At 39.2% G+C, this 25,078-nt stretch overlaps 1 protein-coding gene and 1 long non-coding RNA gene across 2 annotated transcripts in view; one reads left to right on the top strand and one right to left on the bottom strand.

Annotated features, from left to right (window-relative positions):
- LOC141569661 (uncharacterized) overlaps nucleotides 1–10,062 on the top strand; it is a 61,265-nt gene extending 51,203 nt beyond the window's left edge. Inside the window, exons 2-3 of the long non-coding RNA XR_012493398.1 lie at nucleotides 8,595–8,871; nucleotides 9,762–10,062. This is a non-coding gene — a long non-coding RNA (uncharacterized LOC141569661). The remainder of the gene's footprint in view (nucleotides 1–8,594; nucleotides 8,872–9,761) is intronic.
- TBX22 (T-box transcription factor 22) lies at nucleotides 984–9,507 on the bottom strand. The gene is made up of 8 exons (XM_019717547.2): nucleotides 9,336–9,507; nucleotides 8,539–8,716; nucleotides 7,602–7,703; nucleotides 6,068–6,242; nucleotides 5,019–5,183; nucleotides 4,584–4,648; nucleotides 4,126–4,211; nucleotides 984–2,090 (listed from the first exon to the last, which is right to left on the bottom strand). The coding sequence occupies exons 1-8, from the start codon at nucleotides 9,505–9,507 to the stop codon at nucleotides 1,480–1,482; spliced, it is 1,554 nt and encodes a 517-aa protein (XP_019573106.2). The 3' UTR covers nucleotides 984–1,479.
- Nucleotides 10,063–25,078: the final 15,016 nt, after the last annotated feature.

Here is a 25,078-nt window from a genome sequence, read left to right as displayed (position 1 = left end):
ATGGGAGTTTCTGCTTAAAACAAGAATTTATTTTAGCAGTAAAAGTTAGCCTACAGCTTTCCTGTTTTGGAGTAGACAGTAATAAAGTGTACTTGCTACTTTAATCCCTGATTTGATAAGCCTCAAATACTTTTATAACAGATACCTAATTAATTAGTTTGGGCCCTAAATAATATTTCACCTTGACTAGAATACTCAGTTTGAGTGTAACCATGTGCTGTTCCATCCTTACCCCCAGAAGTGAAGTGGCATATAAGTTTAATGCTTGTACTGGAAGGCCTATTTATAAGGCATATTTAAGAGGAGATAACCATTTTGAGCCAAATAAATAATAATCATATGTTCTTAATAGTCATTGGACACATTTAAAAAAGCAGTTTAACAATTTGGTTAAGTTTGTCAAAAGTTAAGTCATGCTATTGTCATATGAAGGACCTTGGCTTAATATATGACAAAGCTAGTAGCATAAAAATTACAATCTGATTCATCTTAAAGATATACAGATTACATAAAAATTATATATAATATTTTTCATAAAAATTAGGAATGAAAGGAAACATTTCAACTTCAATAAACTAAAATAAAGTCTCATTTACGCTACTTTTGCCTGGTCTAATTTACTGTGATTGTTGCATAGGAGTGGAATTAAATTGTACAAATGTAATTATATTTTCATATTTATGGACTCAAATATATTCTTCTCCTTCAAATCCCAATTTCATAGTCATTTTGGAGAACAATGATAATTTGTTTTTGCAAACTATGGATAAAATATCAGGTCTTTAAAGGAATAAGTAAACAAGCTTCACCCAGGAATGATTCAAAAGTAAAAAGAAATAAAAGATCAAATTTATTTAGAATATTTTGCTTCTCATTTAATCTTCATTTTCCTTCAGGATTAAATGGTCTTTAGGCTGTAAAGATTAATATTTGAAAATTTGTGTCCTATTTGTACCTTAAAATTGAGATTAGTAGCTCTTTCAACAGCAGAGTATAAAAGTAAAAGGCAATTGAACAATAAATTTTTTCTACAATTACTAGATAATTACAATGAACCCAATATTCATAGATTAAACTAAAATTGTTTCACTGTTTTCACAGGAATTAAATCCATCTTCTTTTGGTTATCGTCAATATGTAAGAGGCAGTTGACATGGTCCACTGGCTTCCCTATAATTAGAGACATCGTCACCTGGAGTCAATTTTCACTGGTAGTCTATCTCATCAAATGACATTTATTGAGTATCTTATTTTGAGGCCAAAGGCCACTGTAATCACAGATTGTTATGTCATATTTATTATAGGTAACAAATCACTATAACTTCTAGTGAACATTTGATAAGGCATTTTAAATGCATAACAGAGAAATACCCTCTTATAATGAAGCTTTGTAAGCCAAATAGCTCTTGACCTTTCTTTGGCTACAAACAAAGAAATTATGTGCTTACATGCAATTGTTTTAGGAATGTAACTATTTCATTAAAGACAATGATTAATTGTTGGATACCAGTGAGCATGATTGCATTTGCCTTCTCTAAAAGAAACTTGACTGTTGTCATTCACTTTGAGATGGTTGGAAGCATTTACCAGTCTAGATGGCAAAGAGAAGCTGTACTGATAAAAACCAAAGGAAGGATGGAAAGAGCAACCGATTGCTTCCTGGGCAATGGGGTTTGGTGATAAAATATTTCCAGGTGCCTGTAATCCATACATTTGATTGGAAGAATTAGGTGCTTGTACACACTGCCCACTGAAGTCTGCAGATGAACCATTTTTTGAATTGGCGACTCCCAGGGACGATAACGTGGGAACTTCCATCACGAGTGGGCTTAATGACTGAGAACTGCTGCTGCTGGCTAGTCTTTCAGGAGCAGGCAAGACAAGAGACTGCTGTCGCCAAAAATTACTTGGACAAATCTTGTAGCAAAGGGGCACATTGATATTGTGCAGGTACACCTCTGGACAGGGCATTCCAAGTGAGCTTGTAGGTAAGTGAAATGTAGGCGGGGAGCAAGATGGAGAAAGCAAGGAGTTCAAAGGAGAGGGAGCCCCTCCACTAGAGGTCACTGGAGATGAGCCACTGCTTCCACCTGTGAATGACAATTCAGTCAATGATCAATAAACTTGATGTTCCTACTGAATTAGTACTCATGTCCATAACTATCCCTGCTTTATTCTTAGATTAGCTTCCCTGGTATGTTTGCAGTTCTTTTAACTTCTTTAGGAAAATGAAACAAAACAAAACAAAAACATGCTTATTTGTCTGACCAAAGTTGAATATGGTATCTCTACTACCATTATTATTTTTAGCACTACTGTTCTGCCTCATGTATTGAGCATTCACTATGTTCAATAACTGTGCTAGGCACGGGAACAACATTTATCCAATCAATTACAAAAAAACAAACAAATAAATATGACCCAAAGTCAATTATATGTTACAAACAAAAATAAGGTTTTTTTAAAAAAAAACTTTAAAAAAATTACTAAAGTTTTTAATTAAGTTGAACAAATTGGTTGTTTGGGATTCTGTAGAAAGCTTCAGTCTGATAAAAACAAAAAAACTAAGTGCACATGAAAGTAATCTTTATATAGTATTAACATATATTTAAATGTATTAGACTTTTTTCCTTATATGAAAAGGGAGAATTCCATGGTGTACTATATCAAGAGTTAAAGGTAATTTTGCAGGTTAAAAAGTATCAAGATGAAAATGAAAGTGTTTTAATCAATGTTGTCAGGTGATCTTTTATAGTTGCCTATCATCTGCTAATATTAGGGGTAATTATAAAGTTCACAAAAATCTAGACACTACACCTTATTTTTTTAAGTGTTTGAATTAAAAAGACTAGTTATTTACTGAACTTGATCACCATTGTGTTTTTTGTTTGTTTGTTTTTTGGTGTTGCTCTTTCTTTTCTATATTGTGTATAAGGATGTAGCCTAATCCTTTATCTACAGGGTGGAAAATATATTTTATAATTAAATATTCAAAATTATTTTTAAAAATTGGGACCCATTTTCTTTGCAATTTGAGAGCATTCTGGACATTTTAAACAATTAAGAAAACTGTGTATTTTAAATCATCAATTAATCATCATCTTTAGCTTTCTTTCTTTATTAGTGTACTTTGTGTTGACTTGGATATTTGAAAAACATGCTGCCTAGATGCTATTAAAGTGATACTATCAAATAAGTGTTCATATTTTTCTATGCAATTTTCCAGACCAAATTAATATAGTAAATTCAGTGAAATATGTTACTGAATGATTAGACTTCCTCTCGTCACATTTCAATTGGTTGTTTGCTTTGGTATCACGTAAAACTCAACATAACTGTAATGTTGATGATTTTCTCAAGTTAATTGTAACCTTGAATTAATGGTCAAAGACAAAGACTAATGGAGTAAAGACAAAAGAGTAAAATAATTCCATGTTGCTAACAAATAAAAACTATTCTATATATTGTTAAGTATCAGAGGAAATGAAGGTATACATTCTTCTACCAGATGGCCTGAAATGTCTAGTTATGATTATTATTTAGTCATGTAATGCCCTACCTGAGAACAAACACTTTGCAAATATTTTAAATACTTGTGGTAATTAATTGTGATGGTTTAGTATTGTTTTCATCATTTATTTTCCTTATTCACAATGAAAGGAAAATTAGAACTAAGTGATGGTAAAAAAAAATTAAATTAATTTAATTTAATGGAAGTCATTTTAACACGTGCTGAATGTTGTTCATAAAACACAAAATATTTATTTCAATATCTAATATAGTTTCAAATAAGTACACAAATGCACCACAGGCAGATCCTAAAGAATATATATAGTGAGATGCTAAATAATCCAGGTGAGATCTGGCGATCTCAGGATTATGATAACTCAAGAAGACATAAGTCAATAAATCCACCATTACCATGACTCTGCTCTTTTCCTTCATGCCAGCTCCCCTCCCTTTTTGCTTCTTACCTCCTAATCAAGATAAATATATATCCACACTCTTCTAAACACATATTGTTCTGGCATGTACTCATACCTTTTTTGTAGTATTTGGTACAAAGGCTCTGTCTGTAATTATTTTATTAACATTTAAAATAAAAATTAATAAAACTTTTCTTACTTTGTGTGTCTGCACCAAAAGTTTTAAAATCCAGAGTGAGAGAAGGCCTCCATGGGTAGGTCTCTAAAAGCCCTTCCAATACACCCCTGAAAAAGAGATTCACCTTCAGCAAGTCCAGAATGCAATTCCTGAAAATAATGATTTATGCAAACTTTGGAGTTATTTTGTTATGGTTTTTAGGGGTGAGTATCTGAAATATCATTTTTTTTATAGCTAGACTTGTAAATTAAATCCTGAGTTAAAAAAAAAAACAAAAAAACAGGAAGATAGAATAAGCAATATCTTAAAAGTGGGTTGGGAAGGGATTGGGAGGAGGCAAGCTTTTCGAGACAGAATGTCTACTAGCTGCAAAATGTAGGGCTTCTGAGTCTCTGAGCCACAGTTTCCTTATATATAATATATATAATACTTGCGAAAAGGGCTATGTAAATATTAGATACAATTGTTATGTTGCCTACCTGTTTCTCCCAGGATCTCTAAATCCTTTAGCAAAAGGATTCCTGTCTATTTTCAATCTGGTAATCTATTAATTCAAAAGAGAGGAAAGATAAAGTCAGTGCCCTCAGTAGTAACACTGTCACCATTGCTTTTAATGGTTACAACAACCACAAAACACTTTTCAACGTGTAGTATGGTATGTTAAATAAATGTAAGCATATTTCTAAGTCAACTTGGGAATGGTTATCTTATTTCTCTTCTGGCACATTGTTTTGCTCTTTTTTATTTTTTAACACAAGATCCACACAATTCATAATCAAATTTGCCTTGATGACAATGCAATAAGACCTTTTTAAAAAAATCAAGGGAAATTCAGTCCATATAGTGCAGCTTGCCTCTATCCTGTAAGTCCCTCTGGGGCCATCCTTGCTTGCCTGGGACCTAGTTAGCTTTACCTGCTGGTTTTGATAAGCTGTTACTGTGGTGAACTCAGTTTCTTTAAAGGAGAACGTTTTAACCCCTTCAGCGGGCAGGGATTGAATCCAGGACAGGTCAACCCTGCTGTCTTGTTCCATCACGTGCACACGGGGCTTGTACTTGTGCATGGACTGCAGAATGATCTGGAGGAGAAATCGTCAAATGCTGCCTAGAAATTGGCTTCCCATCCCCGATAGTCTCCCCCTCTCACCAGCACCCCCAACCTGCCCATACACAATAGTGAAGCTCAACCAGAAAGGCTAAGCTAGCCACACACAAGGACTTTTCTGTGCCTTTGTGCCCCAGACAGAGGCTGGGGTAAGGGGTTTCCAGAGCAGGTCACCACAGCAGCACCAGGAAGCAGTGGCTCCACTTCCAGATGGGGCCCTTTTCTACTTCCAAATGTGGATGACCATGTGATGTCCCCAAGTGTCACTGGGATCTGACTGCCTGCCATAAGTTCCCTGGGCTTATGGTAACTGATGGGCAATCATCTGACATCCCCCACCTCCTAATTTCTGGAGACTGTTTATCTCCTTGTGTGGCTGGCACAGGGCCAGGCTTGGCAGGGCAGAGGCAGGGGTGCACCTGAGCAGCAGAAGGCTCAAGATCAAGGTGACCTGAAAAGTCCATGGGGCGGGGGCAGGTTGGAGAGATTTCCAATTACACCATGCCACACAGAAGGTGTTCATCTATGGGGAAAGGCAATCAGAGCCCATAGGGATTGTCTGGTAGGCTGAGGTGCTAGAGAGCTCTTTGAAACATCCCCTTCCAGGCATCCTGGCTTAAGCAAGTGTCATTTGGTCCTCACACTCCCCTAGCTCACCATCCCTAATGCCCAGCACTCTCAGCCTTCTAATAAAGGCCACAGGAGCAACTCTGATCACAGGCCTAGAACTTGGACACTTCTTAAAGACTACAACTAGCTTATCTGGGAGAAGCCTCCTTGGCATCTCCAGGGCAACCTGTGGGTTGAAGACAGTATCTCCTTCCCTTCCTTCCTGGGGCAAATAATTCACACTCTTACGTGGCCTTTGTCATCCATTTCGTTGTTGGTGAGTTTCACGCGATCAAAGCTGATGATCTGCCTCATCCAGGTCTCTCCAGAGCAGGGTGAGTCCGGGTGAACATAGAACCTGGGAGTGATGCATGAGTGGTCTGTATTCCCGGCTACCATCCACTGAGAGCTGTGGTACACATACCTGAAAAGGTGCGGAGTGTAGCTTTATGTGCAGCCAGCCAAAGCCAGGAGCATGGGAGGAAGGCTGACCGGGATCTAGTGCCTCAGCCAAGGTTCACCAGCTAATCCCAAAGGCAACTAGTAGAAGATCTAACTTGATTTCCAAAGAGCATTCAGGGACAGAAAGCAAACTGTAAATAAGCATATATCATTAAAATGCAATGAAGTGCCAGGACAAGTATAATGTCATGGGATTTCAAAGTCTGGTTTGTATTTCCTCACAGAAACCGCAACAGAAATTGATCTAACCCGTTTTACTGTGCAGAGACGCCAGAGAAAAAATCCTCATGCATTGGGCCAGAAGTGTCAGGGAAGAAGCAGAAGGGTGAGGAGGGTGTCTGTCCAGCCCACCGCCAACAGTGGTCGTGGAAACCCTTTAGCCAACAAGGCTTCACATCAGAATATTCCCACAAGCTCTACCCCATGTGGTCTCGGGCTGGTTTTCACACTGTTTCCAATTACAACTGTTCAGTTGCGCACAGCATTCCCAAGATAGTTGGAACTCGAGAAGCAAACAGCTGGGCCTGCTACTATTTCCAGGCTTTTGCTGCAGCAGGGTTTTGAACTGCACCTTCTCCTTGCCCCTCAAACCCAGCCCCAGGCATGAGGCAGGCTGTCTCCTACAAAGGCTAGACACCCACCCTCGGTTGCTCACAGCTCACAGCCAGAGTTTCTGCAGCTTTTGCACAAGTCCCCGTAGTCCCTGAGCCAAAGGGCTTGCAGACCAGCGTTTCTGGGCTACTAGCACAGAAAGGCCTCTGTTTTAGATAAATACAGCTCTAAGTAGAGAGCTTACATCAAGAGGAAATGTTTCTTGTACTCTCTGGAACCTGACCCCTGCCTCAGGAAAGAGGCTAAGGAAGAAGAGATGGACCTAAGCGCTGTTAACTGCTAGACTAGCCTTGGATGGCAAATCAAAGCATCGCTCCAGGACACTGCTGCCAAAGTAGCACAACCCTGATCCCAGTACGGACCCAGAAACCCAGGCATTTGTCCCCAAATTCCTTCACATAGCTTCCTAGCCTCCTGAACCCACACCTTCTGTAGTTTGGACAGCCAAAGCCAGAAGAGTAGGTAGGTGAAGGGTTTGGGAGACATTGAAACACCAATTGGCACCTGCTTCCACTAGTGAGAGGAAAACAGAGGAAACTTGCTCTTCTCTCAGTCTGAAACCCAGGTTGAGAGAGCAAATTCAACTCTCATCCCTCCCCACCCCGCCACCCCCCATTTTAGAGTTTTTCAAAACAGCACTCTCAGGTTACAAAGAACAGAATCCCCATTCCCAGCCCAGGCCTGGGGTATCCTTCTTTGGGCAGGTTACCTATAGCGTTTGGAATCCACGGGCACTACGTCGATGGCCACATAGTACTGCTTCCCTGGGTCCAGACCTTTCACCTTGACCCGAACAGAGGGGAACATCCGTCTGTGGAAGAGAAAATAGCGACTGACCTGGGCGCTTTTAGAGACAGTTGGAGTGGGGCAGGGATGGGGACAAATGAGAAGTGAAGAAATTCACAATACCCTTCTCATTCTAGGACAGGTTTAGGGAATGTCATTTGCTACATGAAAACAGACTGTTGGTTGTATACGTGATTGAGCAAGTTCAAGATTTCTGATTAGAGCAGAATATCCTTATCACAAGGCTTTGTTCACCCTACTCCCCACTACCATCATAATAAAAAGCTATGGAAGAGCAAGTAAGAGAGAAAAAGCTGTGCCCCTCCCCCCAAGTTTTCAGCACTACTTTCTGTGAGGCAGATTTAGGAAAGACTGCAATTAGGAAGATTCACACACAAAATTACCCAGCTGCCCCAAAGAAGCTGCCCAACAACAAAAGGTCAAAGTGGGAATGGTCCACCTCAAACTAGCCTGGGCTAGGTGGGATGGATAGGCTGCTAGATGGGATATTATCCACTGATAACTGTGAGGATTTAATGGAGAGGCCTGACCAAAACTTAAGGTGTGGGGGTGGCATCTGGCACCTGCCTTAGCAGGTCTAATTTTTGTAGTATATCACACAGGTAAGAGCTGGGAGAATGAGTCATTGGAGTCACAATGTACAGGAAAGCCACTGACATGGGCCAAGCACTATCCTAGTCTGGTCCATTGAGAGGCAGTGGCTTTATAATGCCTGTGGGGGGGTGGAGACATGGAGGGATGGGCGCTAGAGTGTAAAACTGGAAGCACCACATCTTATGAGAGAGGTATATTAAGTATCTACTGTGTGTGGCCCTTGAACAGCTTGGGTAGAGCCGAACCTGCCGGCCTTGGTAATAATCATTTCAGTCCCTATGTCATGGAATCTCTTCCACAGCTCGGATCCTTGAAGCTCCACTTGGATAGCATCGTTCTCTCCCAGACTTTCACTGCTGTTGCCGCCGCCGCCACAGCCTGAGAATGCAGTTGCCGAGGGCTCTTTCTTGGGTCGCTTTTCTGCTGGATACAGAGACGCCAAGAGTTTGAGAGAGCTTGGCCGTTAGCACACTCCCTTCTCGCTGACGCGTCTCGGAGCAGAGCCGCCTTGTCTCTTCCCCGGGGACCTTGGCGGTGGAGCCCCAAGTTCCCGCAACACCCACTGTAGCCCCCTGATGGTGAGCAAGTAGTCCACGTCGCACCCTGTGAAAGGCAGGGTCCTCCTTCAAATTTACCCATCCTCACCAGTATCTCTGAGACTTTAGGTCTCGGAGGCTGAATCCCCTCGGAATCTGGGTGCGTGCCCTGCTTCCTACCCTGAGAAACAGCCACCCTCTGGTTCTCAGGGCTTTGGGGGAGGTTGGAGAGTCTCACTTCTCCACAAACATGTGGGGATCTTCCCCTTCACTGTAAATGAACCACAAAATTATGGGCTGAACTTGGAGGCTCTGAAACTTCCCTAACAGCCAGGTGGCCAAGGTGGCCCGCGGCGGCCCCGAAAGCGGCCATAGGCTGGGCCAGGACTTCCAATGGTAGTAGTACTAGCCGCCCTCCTGCAGCTTCGCAGACCAGGCTGGAACTTGCAGATCCAGCAAGAGTGGGTAACAGGCTCAGGGCTTTGGGGTGTAGTTGGGGTACTTACCCGGCTTGCTCTTTTCCCCTGCGGCGCAGCTCCCTCTCTCTTCCTCCTCTCTGCCCTCTTTCTCCAGCAGTTCAGGCTGAGCCTCCTCTCGTCGTTCCTGCAGTTTTCTTTTGCTGGGTCTCCCCACTAAGGCTTCCACAGAAAAGGCGTGTGCCCGAGAGCTCAGAGCCATCCTTGGAGGGGGAGAAGGGAATGTGCACTGCAAATTTTCAACCTGAGCTGGGTTAGGGAGGGAGGAGGAGGGAGGGCGCAGAGGACAGGCGAAGGAGGGAAAGCGGGGGAGGGGGGGACCCAAATCAGAAAAAAACAATTTTTGGATTAATATATATTTAAAGAAAAAAGACGTGTGTGTATATAATTATATATATATATATATATATATATATATATATATATATATATATGTATATATTTTTCTTTGAATAGGATGAAAGAGAAGGAAGATCAAACTGAAGCCAAAGTCCTTTGGAGTTTAGTCCTCCTTCCCTCTGCGGTCTCCTCCCTCCCAACAGACATGTGCGCACCATCAGTCCTCAACTCCCTGATTCCAGGGCCTGGCAGAGCGCAGAGATTGGCAAGCACGGGCCTCTTAGGGAGCGGATCTGCCGCCAATGGCGGCTCAGGCAGCTCAGATTAGGAGATACTGTTGCATCCAACTAAGTGACTACCCAGCCCGTCGCAGCCTCCACTGTTTGTTTTGGAAACATTAAAAAAAAAATGAGTGACATTTCAGAGTCTGACAGGGAGTAGGGATGGAGTGGGGTTGAGGGTTGGCTGGAAAGGGGCTCGAGATAGTGGGGAGGGGAGATACACAAAATGACTCTTTTACGTTAAATTGTGAAACTCAAAGACATGCGAAATAGTTGCCCATGAGTGGTCACTTTTCCAGCAAAAGTGCAAACATTTTTTACCAGATCCAGAAAAGTGTATCAGGGTCTTTTGTTTCCCAGTGAGAGTACTGGAGAAACGATTTCTTTTTTCATACTAAGTCTTCAAAACCTGGCATGTAGTTTTTACTTGCAGCACATCTAGTGTGTTCTAAGCACATCTCATGTTGCTAGTAGTTACCATATAGGATGGAGCAGCTCAGGGTGATTCTGGGGGCTCTAGACCACTTTGCTGTAAGCCAGTAGCAACTATCAGTTTTGCCCTAATGAAACTAGAGGAATGCAAGCTTTCTGGGGGGCTGGGGTGGGGTTTGTTCTGTAGTCTGGGTCTCAAACTGGTTGGGCAGTGTACTGGTCTGTGCTTTCTATCCAGGTGGGGAGGCAAAGGGTGGGCAGGAGGCTCCCAGATGCCCATTATCAATGATCAGAGCAATCCTGAGTCTTCAAGCTCTGCCTGTACTGGAGCCCAATATTCTCAAGCACAGCCTCTTCTTACTCACCTGACTTAATCAACAAACATAGCCTAAGAGCTTCAGGTGTCACCAGCAGAGCACCAAGGGGAACTTTACTCCCAAGGATGAGGGACCTCAAAATGATGGGCTCAAATAATCAATTCCAATGTTTCCTGGAATATCTCCCTGGGCTCGGTTTTGCTTTCCTTTAAAATGGATAAAGACACATTCTTTGTTCAGGAAGAGACTTACCTACTACTTCCAAGGAGCATGGTTATGCACACAGATATAAGATGTCTGCCTGCATGCCTGGAATTTGGTCATCCACTTTTCATCAAAAATAAAAAACCAGGCATCCCTGGACTCTTGCAGACTACATCCTAGGTAATGACATTTGCACCTTTACAGAAAGGTCCTCCTGTTTTCTTCTGACACATTTGTTCATTTAAAGGACATTAAAGTCAATCCAACTCTTTAAAAATAGGATGAAACTTCAATAAACTCTTACTCAGTATTGGAGTTTGACAGTAAGAGACTTTTTGTGACCTTTTAGTTTCAGCTTCTTAGGTAGAAGCGTGCAGTGATAACAGTAGTGGAGTGGGGAGAGTGTGAAACTGGTCTATGGGACAGAGATCCTCATGCAACTGGGTATGACTTTAAGTATCTGATGATCTTAGATAGTATGGCAAAGGGTTAATTACATCCTGATTACTGCTGAAGGGTTTAGCTCAATAACCAATTATTTGTCACTCAACATGTAGGGCTGGGAAAGACACTATCCATACCCTACAGGGACATAGTAAAGCTCACAGTGCAAGGCCAGTGTACAAAGCACTTGGGCTGGAAAACAGTCAGGTCTGGCTGTGATCTTGGCCACATAACCGTGGGCCAGGGAAGGGGCGGTTATTAATGCATTTGTCCATCCCGTCTTACTCAGAAGATACATTTTTATTAATTGTATATTCTTAGTTAAAAGGCACAGCTCAGAAACAGAAAATTCAAGAGTTCATTTGTTAAGTCTAAAGTGTTAATCAGAATATAGCACTTGTATTCATGTCTTCTAATATAGGCATTTTCTTGCTTTTGAAGCCTAGCTCATTTAATTGTGAAAAGCAGGAAATTATTTTGTGTAGCAAAGGAAGGCTTTACTTGGTAGTGTTTTTGTTTTTCTTAAACAGGTTTCTGTAAAAATAAGACAAAATATGTAGTTGCAATGTCTTTTGTAGTATTTCGAATTACTATATAATGTGATTTTTTAAATCAAGGAAGTAGTTTATCTTGGGATATAAGTTCCTTGCTTAGGACAAACTTCTTTCTCAATATTTATTACATACATATAATTTAGTCATCCAGGACTTTTTATTTTGTAATCTCACATTTCCATTTCAGCATCTATCTGATGACATCACCGGGAGAAAAGAAGCTCAACTCCCCTCTATGTGTTACTGGACTAAGGTGTAGTTAATTTCTGTTAACTTTTATCTGAGAGAAAAAGTTATTGCAAGCCTCAGAACCAGCTTTGCTCTCTGTTCTGCTGCTGAAGCACTGAGCTCTCAGAAACTGGGGCATGAGGGACATACATTTATGGCAGTAATTCATTTTCCATAGCTGTAAGTCTCTTTTGAGCATGTTATTTGTAAGAGATTCTTACAAAGAGATTTGTAAGAGATTCAACTCATGTGGAACTTACAGAGAGAGAGGTTCTGGAACCCACAGGTGCTCACATTAAAAAGAAGAGTGATGTTTTGAAAAGTTTGACAATTGGGAAATCCTTATAGTAAAATGCAGATTTTAAATTGCCAAAAAAGGTACAACTAAGGAACACACAGAGAATTTATCACTTGTAGGAAAGACACATTTGTGGTTAATACAAATCAAAACTATTTAATATTTATGGGGATATGGAGGTTATAGATGAGCCTTAAGGGATGCATGGTTTATTAGACCTCTTACTGAAATTGAAATCTGAACCTAACTTTAATTAAATGGGGAGCAATTTGTAACTCCCTAATAAAGATTCCAATATTTTATTAATCATTATAAATATGTATGTGAATTAACACATGCACAAAACAAGGTTGACCGTGAAAATATTGCTTCTGGTGAACTATATGTGCATTAAAGTAGATGTTCAGAATTAAGCTAATGTATCTGAAAATATTACATTTCTCAGAAATTTATAACATGTTAAGGGCAAAGATTAATGGCCTCTCTAGCTTTCTATACAGACAATACAGGTTTTTTTTTTAGAGAAAAACTTACGTATGAAAGGAACTAAGTCTGCCTGGAGAAAAAAACACATCCCCTATGTTCTGCAGTACTTATTAACTAAAGGGATGATGGCAAACCCCTATGGAGGGATTCCAACTGCTACTTTTAATTTATAAAGGAAGGTATGAAATAAATCAATAAATAAAATATTTTGAGACTGGTTGGATGTCTAGTGCCACACTTTGGCAAAAGCACAAGCAACTTCATGATAGAGATTTTTCCTCCAATTGTTATTCTTCCTTCTCTCCCTTGATCCTCATTCCCCACGGTTAGGATATTTTGGCACAGCTCCAAGCTTATAGAATGTGAGTCTGAAATAAGTTGCTCCTGACCATTTTTACTATTACTTGGGGGAAAGCCTGCCTAGACTGAACCCCCAGGAAAGCATAGTCAAGAAGTGCAGAGTCAGTTTCCTCACAACATCGTTTTTAGTATGCGAATTCATCTTTGTCTGAACTAGCTAAGTTACTTGAACAAATAAGTTATTTTTGTTTGCTTAAGTGAGTTTCAGCTGGGTTTCCATCACTTGCAACCAAAATAATCCTTAGATATACACTCATCTTGATAAAAATTTGGCAGATCACCTTCATTTTTTTCTAGTTCTTCCTCCTCCTTCTCCAATACTACTGGTTCTGTGAATAGGGAAATTATATACTATAGATTATTCCAGAATCACAAAACCCGAAAGCAAATTTTTCTTTCTACACAAATTCTTGGGCTATGATAATTAATTAAAAAATAAGGTTCAAGCAGTATAACATCCAGAGGACAGACTTTGGATTCAGACTGACTTGATTCAAATTCTGACTTTGCTACTTTCTGAGTGACCTTACACAAGTCATTTAAAAATTTATTTTATTTTTTACATTCAGTTTCTTTCTTCTAAGCTTTTAAGCTTTTATTTATAATATCTTTGTCATAGGTTATGTTTCTGTAAGTTTGTATATGTATCTGGGGATTTAGGAAAATAATATATGCATACCACTTACCATAATGCCTGGAACACAGTAAGCACTCACAGCTGTTTCTATCGTTAAAGAGAAAATGAAAGTTAATTTCAAGAATATATTAATCTTTTTTTAAACATTTTAAGCAGGACAAAATCTATGCTTTTTACTTTTTTATTAAAGTATAGTTGAAATACAATATTATATGAGTTTCAGGTGTGTACAACATAGTTATTCAACATTATGTACCTTGTGAAGGAATATGTTGATTTTTTTATTAACTATACAGCTATAAATCCTTCAGTGCCAGACACTAGAAGGAGAAGAAATTTCCCCAACTTTCTGTTAAATCCTAAAGCAGATTCCATAGTTCAGAAGTCTCTAGAATAATCACTTTTCTGCATTTGAGTTTCAAAAATCCAAGATAAATGCATTTGGTAGAATATATATTCTGCTTTTATCAAATTGATCCTTGGAAAGATATTTTTGGTATTTTACCAATGTAATGTAAGTATATGTTCTTCTTATAATAAGTAGATACAATTTATTAATTACATGCTCCTAACATACAGCTTTGTTCTCACTCCAGGAAATTAAGAGAACTTGCCTAATTCATAGTAAAAGTAATTCTCACACTGAATCCCTCAACTTATGTTTAGCTTAATTCAATATAATCTCTCAAGAACTCTGTGCTTTAATGCATCTAGTAATTGAGTTATGCATGCCAAACTTTGTAATCCTTGTTCCTAAGTAGAGTGGGCAAAGAAAGAGTAGGGAGACAAATTCTAATCTATGCTCCCTGCATTCTTCTCATGAGGAGAATTGGGAAGCTAAATGCTTATGCTTGCCAAGACACTAGATGAGGGAAAATTTATTCCTTTGAATTTAATCATGTGTCCATACTGATATCAAATCATGAAGACCTTCCTATAGTAATAATTATAACATTACTCTTGCATTCATTATATTTCTTGTTCTCACTGAAGTATGTCAAAGGCATGCAACTATTTTCCTATTTTTCTACTCAATTCATAACTTATGGCTAGTAGATTTTTTTTTTAAGTTTAGATCTAGGACCTTTATCCCCAGAATTGTGAGAACAATTTTGTCCTTGGCTAATTTTGGGCAGAGTAGATGAATTAAAAAATAAATAATAAGAAGAAGAACAAGCCCAGATGTGGCCTTACTCTAGAGTGACCTGGGTAATTGCCAGAATGAGCATTGTATGTCCATTTTTCATCTGTCTTTGACTGCCTAGCACAGTGTAAGTAATCAATAACAGTAAATGTATCATGCATCTTTCCATCCTCAAACACTTCCCACTGAAACAATGAGACTGAGTCAAACCTAGTCCTTATTTATGTCACCTCTCTGATGCTCTATTGGCATTTGTACAGTCATACATTAACTGAAGGCCCAATCAGGATTACTAAGAAGTAATAATTCTTCATAGGTTGAGTTTGTATTCTGTGAATTTTAATGTTGGGTCATTCTAACTTGGGTTTTACGCCTTATATATTTCCTTTACTTCCCCACCATCATTCTTTCCTTTCTTTGTCTTTATTTTCCTTTTAGTTTTTTTCTTTTATGAGGATAAGAGCTATAATTACCTCCAAATATGCTTTGTGTATAAGACCCAAAGAAAGTGGGCTAGTATTTGAAAAATGGCCACAGGTACCCATTTGATGATTTTAAATAAATAATTCTGACAATTAGCAAAATATCATCAGCATAGATCACTGGAATCAGGATATACCAAGTTTATTCCATCAATGAATTATTGGGAAAAATACTGTTTAAGAAGAATCATTGTATCTCTCTAAAACCAGGTAAAAGCCTGTTTTATACCTTTTCGCCACATTCTCTTACCAAATGTCTCTGCATGCAATTAACACAGTAAAGAATGTAGCTTCAGATCAATGGGCCACTTTCCTCTGTCTCTGTCTAATCTGGGTAGCCATGAGCACAACAGAAGCAGATCCTGCAACTAAGAAGGCAATCTACCTGAACTCCATAGACTAGGCCTACCGAGTCTCATACCCATTTAATTTCTGTTTACTTCATCTTTTGTATTTCCAACATAGTTTTCTCTCCTTACGTTGGCACCCCACTGCATCATGCCAAGGGCATGTGAATAAAGTGTTAAAAGCTTCCTTCCCTATTTTCATAATGATCTGTTTTTGATCAAGATTTTTCAATATGTAACATCCACAGAAGTACCAATAATGGGACATATTTGGTAGTAGACTGAGGGTTTTTTCCCTAGTTTATCAAAACACCAAAAGGTAGGCAAACATCTACCCTGCCTATGCTTAAAGCCAATGTATGCCTACTTTTACCTACTATCTTCCTTCCCAGTTTCCTATATTAACAATACTAGACAAAGAGCTGTTGTTGCATGAAATGAATGTTTCTAGATTTAGGACACCCTGATCAATACTTCCAAGGGGCAAAAGGGCAGGCCTTAATAATAAAACAATAAAGACACAGAAGGAAAGATACAAAAGAGGAGCTAATAAAAACAACAGAGACCTTACTATCTAAATTCATCATGTTTTAATTACTGGAGGAGAACATGAAGGAAAATCAAAGCCAATGGTTATGTATGTTGGCAAATTAATAACAGCCTTTAGTAAACTGGGTCCATAGTACCATGTTACGCACCCTGGAGGCAACTAAGTGGTCACTGTTCAGTTAGGGGGCAGACTAAACCATTTCAATGAAGTCAATTAAATAATTGCCAATTCTCAAACTTTGGGCTTTGTACTCCCAGCCTAAAACTTGACTCATATGGCAGCACCAGAAAATGTTGATAGAAAGTTGGAATACACATCTATTTTTGTATTTTATGATTGTGATTCCAGAGTCACCTAAATTGTGCATATACATATTTCTTATGAAAAATGATTGTTGAATTTTTTGAAGGCAATGATGCCAGTGACTCTTTGAAAAAAATTAGTTTAGGAGTTTCTTTGTGCTAGCATTTTAATAAATACTAAAGTATTTGGAATCATTCTTTATAACTGATTTCTATTCTCAGATTTTGGCCCTGGTCTGAATAATTTTATTACAAGGAAATGAATTTTGAAAACTCTAGCCTAAACTGAAATGGATTCATTACTTTGCCTTTTGGGAAGCTTAAAACTTTACAGTCATTTTCACTGACACACATATATCCTCTCTTCTTTCTCCTTGTCTAAAGACTAGCTAGAATGTCTCTTAATGTTTAAATAAGATTTTATAGCTGGAAGAAAAATTTCACAATAGGTATTTGTTTGTGTGCACTGTGGAAATGACCACAGTTTTATATTTCAAGTAATAGTGTCCAAAAACATGCATAGAGAGAATGATAGGTAGCATTTTCCACAGGAATGATTTTTTTTTTAACAGAAGTTGCACCCTCCGTTCCCCATTTCATTTTGGCATTGAAATTATTTGAAAGTCACTTTTGAATGGGTGTTTTAGGTGACAGTGAGTTTATCCAGAATAGATGCACTGTTCACTTTTTCTCTAGATTATGTACTGATAAACTAGAGCAACCATAGAATGTCTGGGTTACCCAGAGCACTAGAGCTGGCTTGAGTAGAAGATCTTGGTTGGAAAGAGATTTCAGTGTATTTCATCAGGTTCTGCAGAAACAACAAGCCAGACTAGGTCAAACTGTTATGGAGTTATCTACTGATGGAAGACTCAGTGGGGTGTCCCCACACCCCTCTCAGTTTCAGGGTGTCTCTTTCTTTATGTCTCTGTCTTTGCATCCCTTTGTTGTATTACTTGAATTTTCCTCTCCATGTTTCTCTCTCTCTCTCTCTCTATCTCTCTGTCTCTCTCTGTCTCTGTGTCTCTCAATTTGTCTTTATCAGGCTTCTCTTCCTCTTTTTTAATTTTTCTTCTGTTTAGCTGTTTTATCCTTCTCCATGTCTCTCATATCTCCCACCTTCCAATAATCTCAGAAAGCCTCCATGAGGAGGGGGAAGTTGTACAGAGGCAACCATACCACCCTACAGCAACCTCCTTGATATCCCTTTCACTGTCCCTTCTATAATCTTTTTCTCTAGCTCGAAGGTAGGAGTGTATAGTGTTGTAATGCAGTTCCTTAACTAAAGCACTGGTGAGAAAAAGCAGGAATATGTAAAAGGAGAAGGTATCTTTTGGCACCATTGTTACTCCATGGCTGCTCTCCTGGGGGTGTTCAATACCGCAAGTTTGAGGGCCTCAGGCCTCCTCCTGAGGGTGAGAGACTTAAGTCAAGTGAGTACAAGAAGAACTCAGAAAAAGCCTTCTGGCTGAGTGATCTGGAGCTCCTTGGGGAGGAGCCTGGGGAGAAAGCATCACTGTTCAGAGCCCTTTGCACCTCTTAGTGCTACACATTTGCCATTCAACTCAGTATGCTTCTCTCAGATCTGGCTTTACCTCAGGCCATAATCCTTACCTTCCAGTGAGGCATGCTTATTACTTTAGCTCCCTTGCTCTCTAAATGTGCCCAGTGAAGTTTTCTGGGCCTGGGGGCCTTCCAACAGAGTCTCTGTTCAGGAGAGGAACTATTACTGGATCCTTTGGGTATCACTGCATACCCTCAAAATACAGGCCAAATCTAGCTTTCATTAATTTTAAGAAGCATGGATATTCCACTTTGGGTCCCCTCAGAAGTAGAGCTTTCAAAATCCCTGTGTCAAAGCCCTCAGTTAAACAAGATGAAACCGACAATTATGACTTCAGCTGATTTCCTGAACTTTATGGACTTACCTAGTGATAGCTACCAGGAAAGGCAGATACTGAGGAAAATTCTTTCACCTGAAGAAAACCCACAGCCTAACCATGAAATTGTACCTGCACGAGGCAAGAAACGGTGGGTCACAGCGTCAAGAGGATAGGCCATCCCATGGTGTGGTCAGAAAGCCAAGTGTCAGGCTGGGTTAATTTGTTCTGTGGATGCCAGCACCAACTAGTGTCCATAGTCCAGAGGAGAGTGGCCTGGAGCCAGTGTGAAATGTTCTGGCCCTCAGCAGCCAGAGAGGCACTTGCTACTTTTTGGGTTGGACCCAGCCTTCTCCCACGTGGAAAACCTGCCTTGATTCAAGGCTGAGAAGGCACAGTGACAGTCTGTGGTTTCAGCCTTTATGGCTGCAAGGCTGAGGGGTCCCTACCTGCTCTCTCAGACTCCCTAGAAAGCTTGCCCGACTGTACTCTGATCTGAGGTGCAGGAAAATACTTCTTGGGAAAAATGCCTCTGAAACAGAAGTAAATTGACCTTACAAGTTGAATGAGCGCATCTCCATTGCGAGCACTTGCAGTTGGAAAACCCTTTTCAAACCCTAATCAACAGCAGCTCAGCAGCTCCGCCCGCGGGATTCAGCTTGCGCGCGCTCTGTTCTGCTTCTTGTTCGCCTACTAAGCGACCCATTCAGTCTCAGCAATTACAAGCTGGCTGCGGGGCCGTTAGGCGCTGTAGAGACTCTTAGGAGCTATGGTCCCTCCTGAGTCCCTTCTCATTTCCAAACCTCACACCTCCAAAAGGAACATTTCCAAACCTTACACCTCCAAAAGGAAAGAGTCAAAATAATTATATTTTCAATCCATAGGGAATCCAAAAAATGCGTTGGCTGATTGATTTTTCCGATACGGAATGTAACATGTTTAATTTTTACTTGATATATTTCTCTAGAGTAGCTCAGAGATAATCGTAAAGGGCTAAGATTCTAAGATGGAAGATTTTACTAGCATCAAGTGGCCCACACAGACTTGAAAATCAATGCTTGTTTTATCCTGGAGTGAGGTTCCCTCCCGCACCCGCCCCACAAGAAGACATATTTCGGATCAGTGTGGTTTTTGAATGAACACCAAGGCATTCCCTCCCCCAACACCGGCCCGCGGAGCTCCAAACCTTGCAGAGAATGAGGGAAACCCCAGCCGCGTGAGTCTGGCTGTCCTGCGTTACCTGGAAGAACTAGGAGCCTCCGGAATGAAACCCCTGAATCAGGTAAAGTGTGCGTGGATCTTGCGTGGGAAACCAGAGTCCAAAAAGTGCCACAAGTTGTTTATCAAAATTGGACACTAAATTATGAGGGTACGATGCGTGAAGGGTCTATAAATGCATTCCTAAGTTCCTGAGGTTTCCAATTTACAGTCAACCACACATAAATCTAAGGTTTTTCTTGATTTCCTCTGCAAGCTACAGTTGTGCAAAGAGGACTACTCTCTTTCTAAAGTAATTTCTCTGGCGAATATTTTCCCTTCTCTCAAGGAAAGTAAAAACAGGGATTTTACTTTTCACTTACGACTTTCCCTTTCATTTTGGTTTTTATTTTTAAGCCCTCAAAACATCCATGTAACGATCAGGTTCCAGCCATTTTTTGAAGGAAACTCAGAAACAGGATTTTCCAACAGTCCGTTCCACATTTCCTAAAAAAAAAAAAAAAAAAAAAAAAAAAAAGAATTTTGAAACATGGACAAATCTGTTTCTGCATTTTGAAACACAGACAAATCTATTTCTGGTCCTTGTTTCATGCCAGGAAATGCGTTTCCTGTTGTAATTGGGGCTATTCACTTTTGGTGATATTTAAAACGAGCCCCACTGAGTTGACTTGATATTTGGTTAACCATGAAGGAAACGCTCTTGATCAGGCAGGCAATCACCAACCAAATCTGATCACTTCCTAAGCAAAACAAAGGACTTTATAGCTATTTTTCTTCTGCAGTAATAAGCACAGCAGGCAATTATTTATGCATTAAAGAGAGTTTTCCATGTTGGTGAAGGGCAGCGGAGCTGAGAATCACACCGCAAAACATCTTCCTGGAACTCGGGCCAGACTCCTCTTTTATTTCTCTGTGTGTGTGCGGGGAGGGGTAGTAGTCTGAGTGCAAGTGCTGGCAAGATACTGAGTTGGCAAGGTCGCCATCCGCTGGAGCAGATGAGACTTGTGGATACCTTGTCAACAATCCCACCCAGGCAACTCAAGAGACCTTCGTCCTTCTCCCTCCCTCCGCTGTCCACTAAGAGCTCCGTAACAGCTGGGTTTCAGGCCCCTGTCAGGCAGCTGATACTTCACTTCTAGCCTTTGGAATGACGGCTTCTGAGATACCAGGCTCTGACACTCTGCAGAGTCAGGTATTTAGCAAGTGTTTCCCAAAAACTCACCTCAGCAAGTTTACGGACAGACAAAGCCCTAGGTGTAAACTGCCCAGTGTCACTGCATAGACCATGCAGTGACAGTCAGCTGTTTACAAATTTTGACATTCCAAAAAGTTTCCATCTTTTCTCATGACTTTGACAGGTGTACTCAACTCCTGGTGACTCCTATCAAGCCAGACTTGGGGAACAGAAGAGAACAAGGTCTTGGCTTTCCAGAGGTCAAGCAATCTTGGCAGTATTATGGGGAGACACAGCACAGATGCAGGGAGCCTTTGACAAAAACCACCGCCATTTTTTGAACCTTGCTTGTTAACTCTTTGTATACATTATCATATTTTTCACAGCAACAACAAGAAATGAGGTAGGTAATTTCTCTCCCCCCCCCATTATCCAGATGAATTAATTGAGGCCTAGAAAAATTACGTTAATAGTAGAACCAACTGCCAATCTCCAGCGCAGCGGTGAGCTTTCAAGACCACTGCTTAGGGACCAGAAAGTAAAGAATTTCTATACTTTCTATTATTACATAGCTGGATCCCTCCCCAGATCCCCACAGTGATACATGGTTAGAGAGGCTAAGTAAGGCCTGGGAGCAAGACCCAGTTGCAGCTTCTGAAGGAGGACAGGCATCATTCTGTTTGGCGAAATCTTCTGACCTCCTCGCCTCATGTTGCCCTGGGGCAAACCCACGTTCTAACTATTGGAAGAGCCCCTGCATTCCAAGCTCTGCAGGGAGTGTAGTGGGTTGCCCACCATGGCTTCCCTGCGTGCCAACATGTGCCCCAAAGTTTGGGGAGAGGCTGCTGGCACTTATGAGGGCCTTCAAAAGTTCCTTCCTATAACAGAAAAGCTCTATTTGAGGCAAACAGGCTTCTCCACAAACGATACTTTAGGAAATCAAAGCATAAAAGTCTCTACTGTGCTCTTCTGAGTGTCTATTACTCAGTGATATCACCCCACCTATAGTTCAGCTTCCTACCGTATTCCTGGACCAGCATAACCTTTGCATGATCGCTATCCATATGAAGACATTGATTTATTAAGAATTTGATTTTGTGAGAAGCTAAGACCATTTCAGACTTAGTTTCTCTTGCTAGAATGTATTGAAATTCTCCTTGTATTTTTAAACTGAGAACTTTAAACAGTTTATTTTTACTATTCTTAGAAAAGAATGACATTGAGCATGATTAATGGAAAATTATGGGCTAGATTTTCAAACATTCTCTTTTTTACTTAGCACCATTACATAAGTGTGTCCAGAGTAGCCTCTACATCCATTTTCAAAAGTACAAGCAGCAAATTTCAGGTACAGTTAGCACATCGACACCTAGGAGGCCCAATGAAATGACGTTAAAATTTAGATGGCAGACAATTTTTTGTTTTATTACATTTACATATACATGTTAGCCTTTTATACATTATTTTAAAGGGATCTTTGGACATTTATTAAAACTGCTTTGAAATTGGAAGGAATTATAAGGCTTTTTTCACTGTAGTAAATCTTAAGCAAACACCACTTTGGAGAAACACAATATACTTTCCCATTCAGAACTCCGAATGACACTGACTGTTGAGACAATGTGATGCTGAAAAGATGGCATTCTACTATATAAGATTTTGTGGTACATGAAGTACATAATACTATTTAATTATTTTTTTTAAATTTAAATATCCAATTTCTTTTCAACACTTTTATTTCTCAATAACTAAAAATAACCCATTGTGTCAGTTAAAATATTTATGCTTTTTTTCAATGTCTTGGCCACCAAGAATAATGCTGCAATGAACTTGGGATTCATATATCTTTATAAATAAATGTTTTCAAATTTTGGGGGGTAGATACCCAGAAGAGGGATTGCTGGGTTATATGATAATTCTATTCTTAATTTTTTGAGGAAGCTTCATACTGTTTTCCACAGTGGCTGTACCAAGTTACATTCCCACTAGCAGTGCAAACAACCAAAGTGTCCTTCCGTAGATGAATAAAGGAGGTGTGGTACATATGTACAATGGAATATTACTCAGCCATAAGAAAAAATGAAATACTGCCATTTGCAACAACACGATGGATCTTGAGATTATCATGCTAAGTGAAATAAGTCAGTAAGAAAAAGTCAAGAACCATATGATTTCATTCACATGTGGGATATAAAGCTGAAAGTAACAAATGAACAAGACAAACAAGCAACAACTCATAGACACAGACAACAGTTCAGTGGTTACCAGAGGGAAAGGTGAAAGGCGGAGGTAAAAAACGGTAAAGGGGGTCAAATATATGGTGACAGGAAGAGATTTGGCATTGGGTGGTGAACAAAAGATGCACTATATAGATGATGTATTATAGAATTGTATACTTGAAATCTATATAATTTTATTACCAGTGTCATCCTAATAAATTTTAAAAAAGAATATCTCACTTAGTACAGGACTATACAATTTGGTTCCTTAGAGTAATATTTGTATGCTGGCCTTTACTTATAATTGAGATGATCACAAATAATACTATGTGACTCATCCTAATAGGAAACCAAATACAATATTAATGGAGAACTGATTTTATAGGCAATATGCCTATAGATTTTATAAAAGGAAGAGAGGAAGTAACCTAACAATACTAACAAATAAACAGATTAAAGTTGTAGGTTGTAGATGTTATTGTAAAGTGGCTCAATCCTGCTGGATAAGAATCTGATAATAAAAATAAAAGCTATAAGACAGTATATAACCTTTGACCCAGTATGTCCTCTTGGAACATCATGGCAAAGAAAAGCGGGGATGTGGGTGTGGAGGAGTTGACATTATAAACATTGCAACTCCATGATATAATTAAAACTGACAAGTATGTCACTATGTTATTCTAAGAAAAGGCTTGCATACTTTATATGCGTGTATAATATTTAGTGAAAATAAAACAGAAAATGATATGTAAAAATATTTATGCTTTAATAGCAAGATGGATGGATCTTGAGATTATTATGCTAAGTGAAATAAGTCAGACAGAAAAAGTCGAGAACCATATGATTTCACTGATATGTGGGATATAAAACTAAAAGCAACAAAAGAACAAGACAAACAAACAAAGAAACAAAAACTGATAGACACAGACAATAGTTTAGTGGTTACCAAAAGGTAAGGGGGGCGAGGGGTGGTAGATGAGGGTAAACGAGATCAAATATGTGGTGATGGAAGGAGAACTGACTCTGAGTGGTGAACGCACAATGTAATATATAGATGATGTATTACAAAATTGAACACTTGAAAGCTGATAATGTTAAGTGTATGTTACTAATTAATATTGCTGTAACTTTCTTGGTTTCTGATCTTCAACTAATTATTATTTTCCTGTTATTTGGTGAGTTTTTCATTGGTTTCATTGTTATTACATATTTGACTTTACTTTTGTAATTGTGTTCAGCATGAAAATAAAACAAGTGAAGAACTTTTTCATTATATAATCCTAATGTCATTCTTTGTTACATTTTCTAAATTAGTATGTTTCCCCCTCCCCAAAGGTATGATTAAAACACATATAGCAAATATAGTTGTCATTATAGTGACATGCAATTGCAAATTTAATGTTAAGAAGAATTATGTGCTCTTCTGTATTTCATTGATGAATATCTTTTTCTCTTTTTATTGATACTGATAAAACCCAGCTGAGACACTTTTATCTCTAATTGCATGACATTATTTTCAAGCATGTCAAATAATGTTTTATTTCTTTATTACAACACATTTCAGAAACTTGGACAAAGATCAACCAAATCATTTTAATTTTCTATGGTGAAAAAATGAAAAGAATAACAAAAAAATTGGGATAATATAATCAAGAACATTTTTGAAGTGAATGTAGCTTTATATGGTTTGTTGCACAACATTTTCTGTTGAATTGGGGGAAAGTTTATCTCTTATAGATGGGCTCAGATCATTATTGCATTTGTAATCAGACTGAGTCCCAAGAAATTAGTTTTATGCTGTGTAATACACTCTGGTCAGTAAGCAAAAGAAAGAAAATCCAAACTTAATTACATTTATTTGAAACTATATACATTTA

This window comes from Rhinolophus sinicus, chromosome X (assembly GCF_036562045.2).
Source record: "Rhinolophus sinicus isolate RSC01 chromosome X, ASM3656204v1, whole genome shotgun sequence".
NCBI lineage: Eukaryota > Metazoa > Chordata > Mammalia > Chiroptera > Rhinolophidae > Rhinolophus > Rhinolophus sinicus.
Note: the sequence above shows the minus strand (reverse complement) of the source record. Positions and strands in the feature narration are given on the sequence as shown.

What these genes read in the sequence shown, in the direction of transcription:
- TBX22 (XM_019717547.2), bottom strand. Translation starts at nt 9,507, where the DNA reads ATGGCTCTGAGCTCTCGGGCACACGCCTTTTCTGTGGAAGCCTTAGTG. An exon ending in AGGGGAAAAGAGCAAGCCGG is followed by an intron (nt 8,717 to 9,335) that starts GTAAGTACCCCA and finishes CTCTGTATCCAG; the next exon opens with CAGAAAAGCGACCCAAGAAA. An exon ending in TTTTGGTGCAGACACACAAA is followed by an intron (nt 2,091 to 4,125) that starts GTAAGAAAAGTT and finishes TGTCATTCACAG; the next exon opens with GTGGAAGCAGTGGCTCATCT.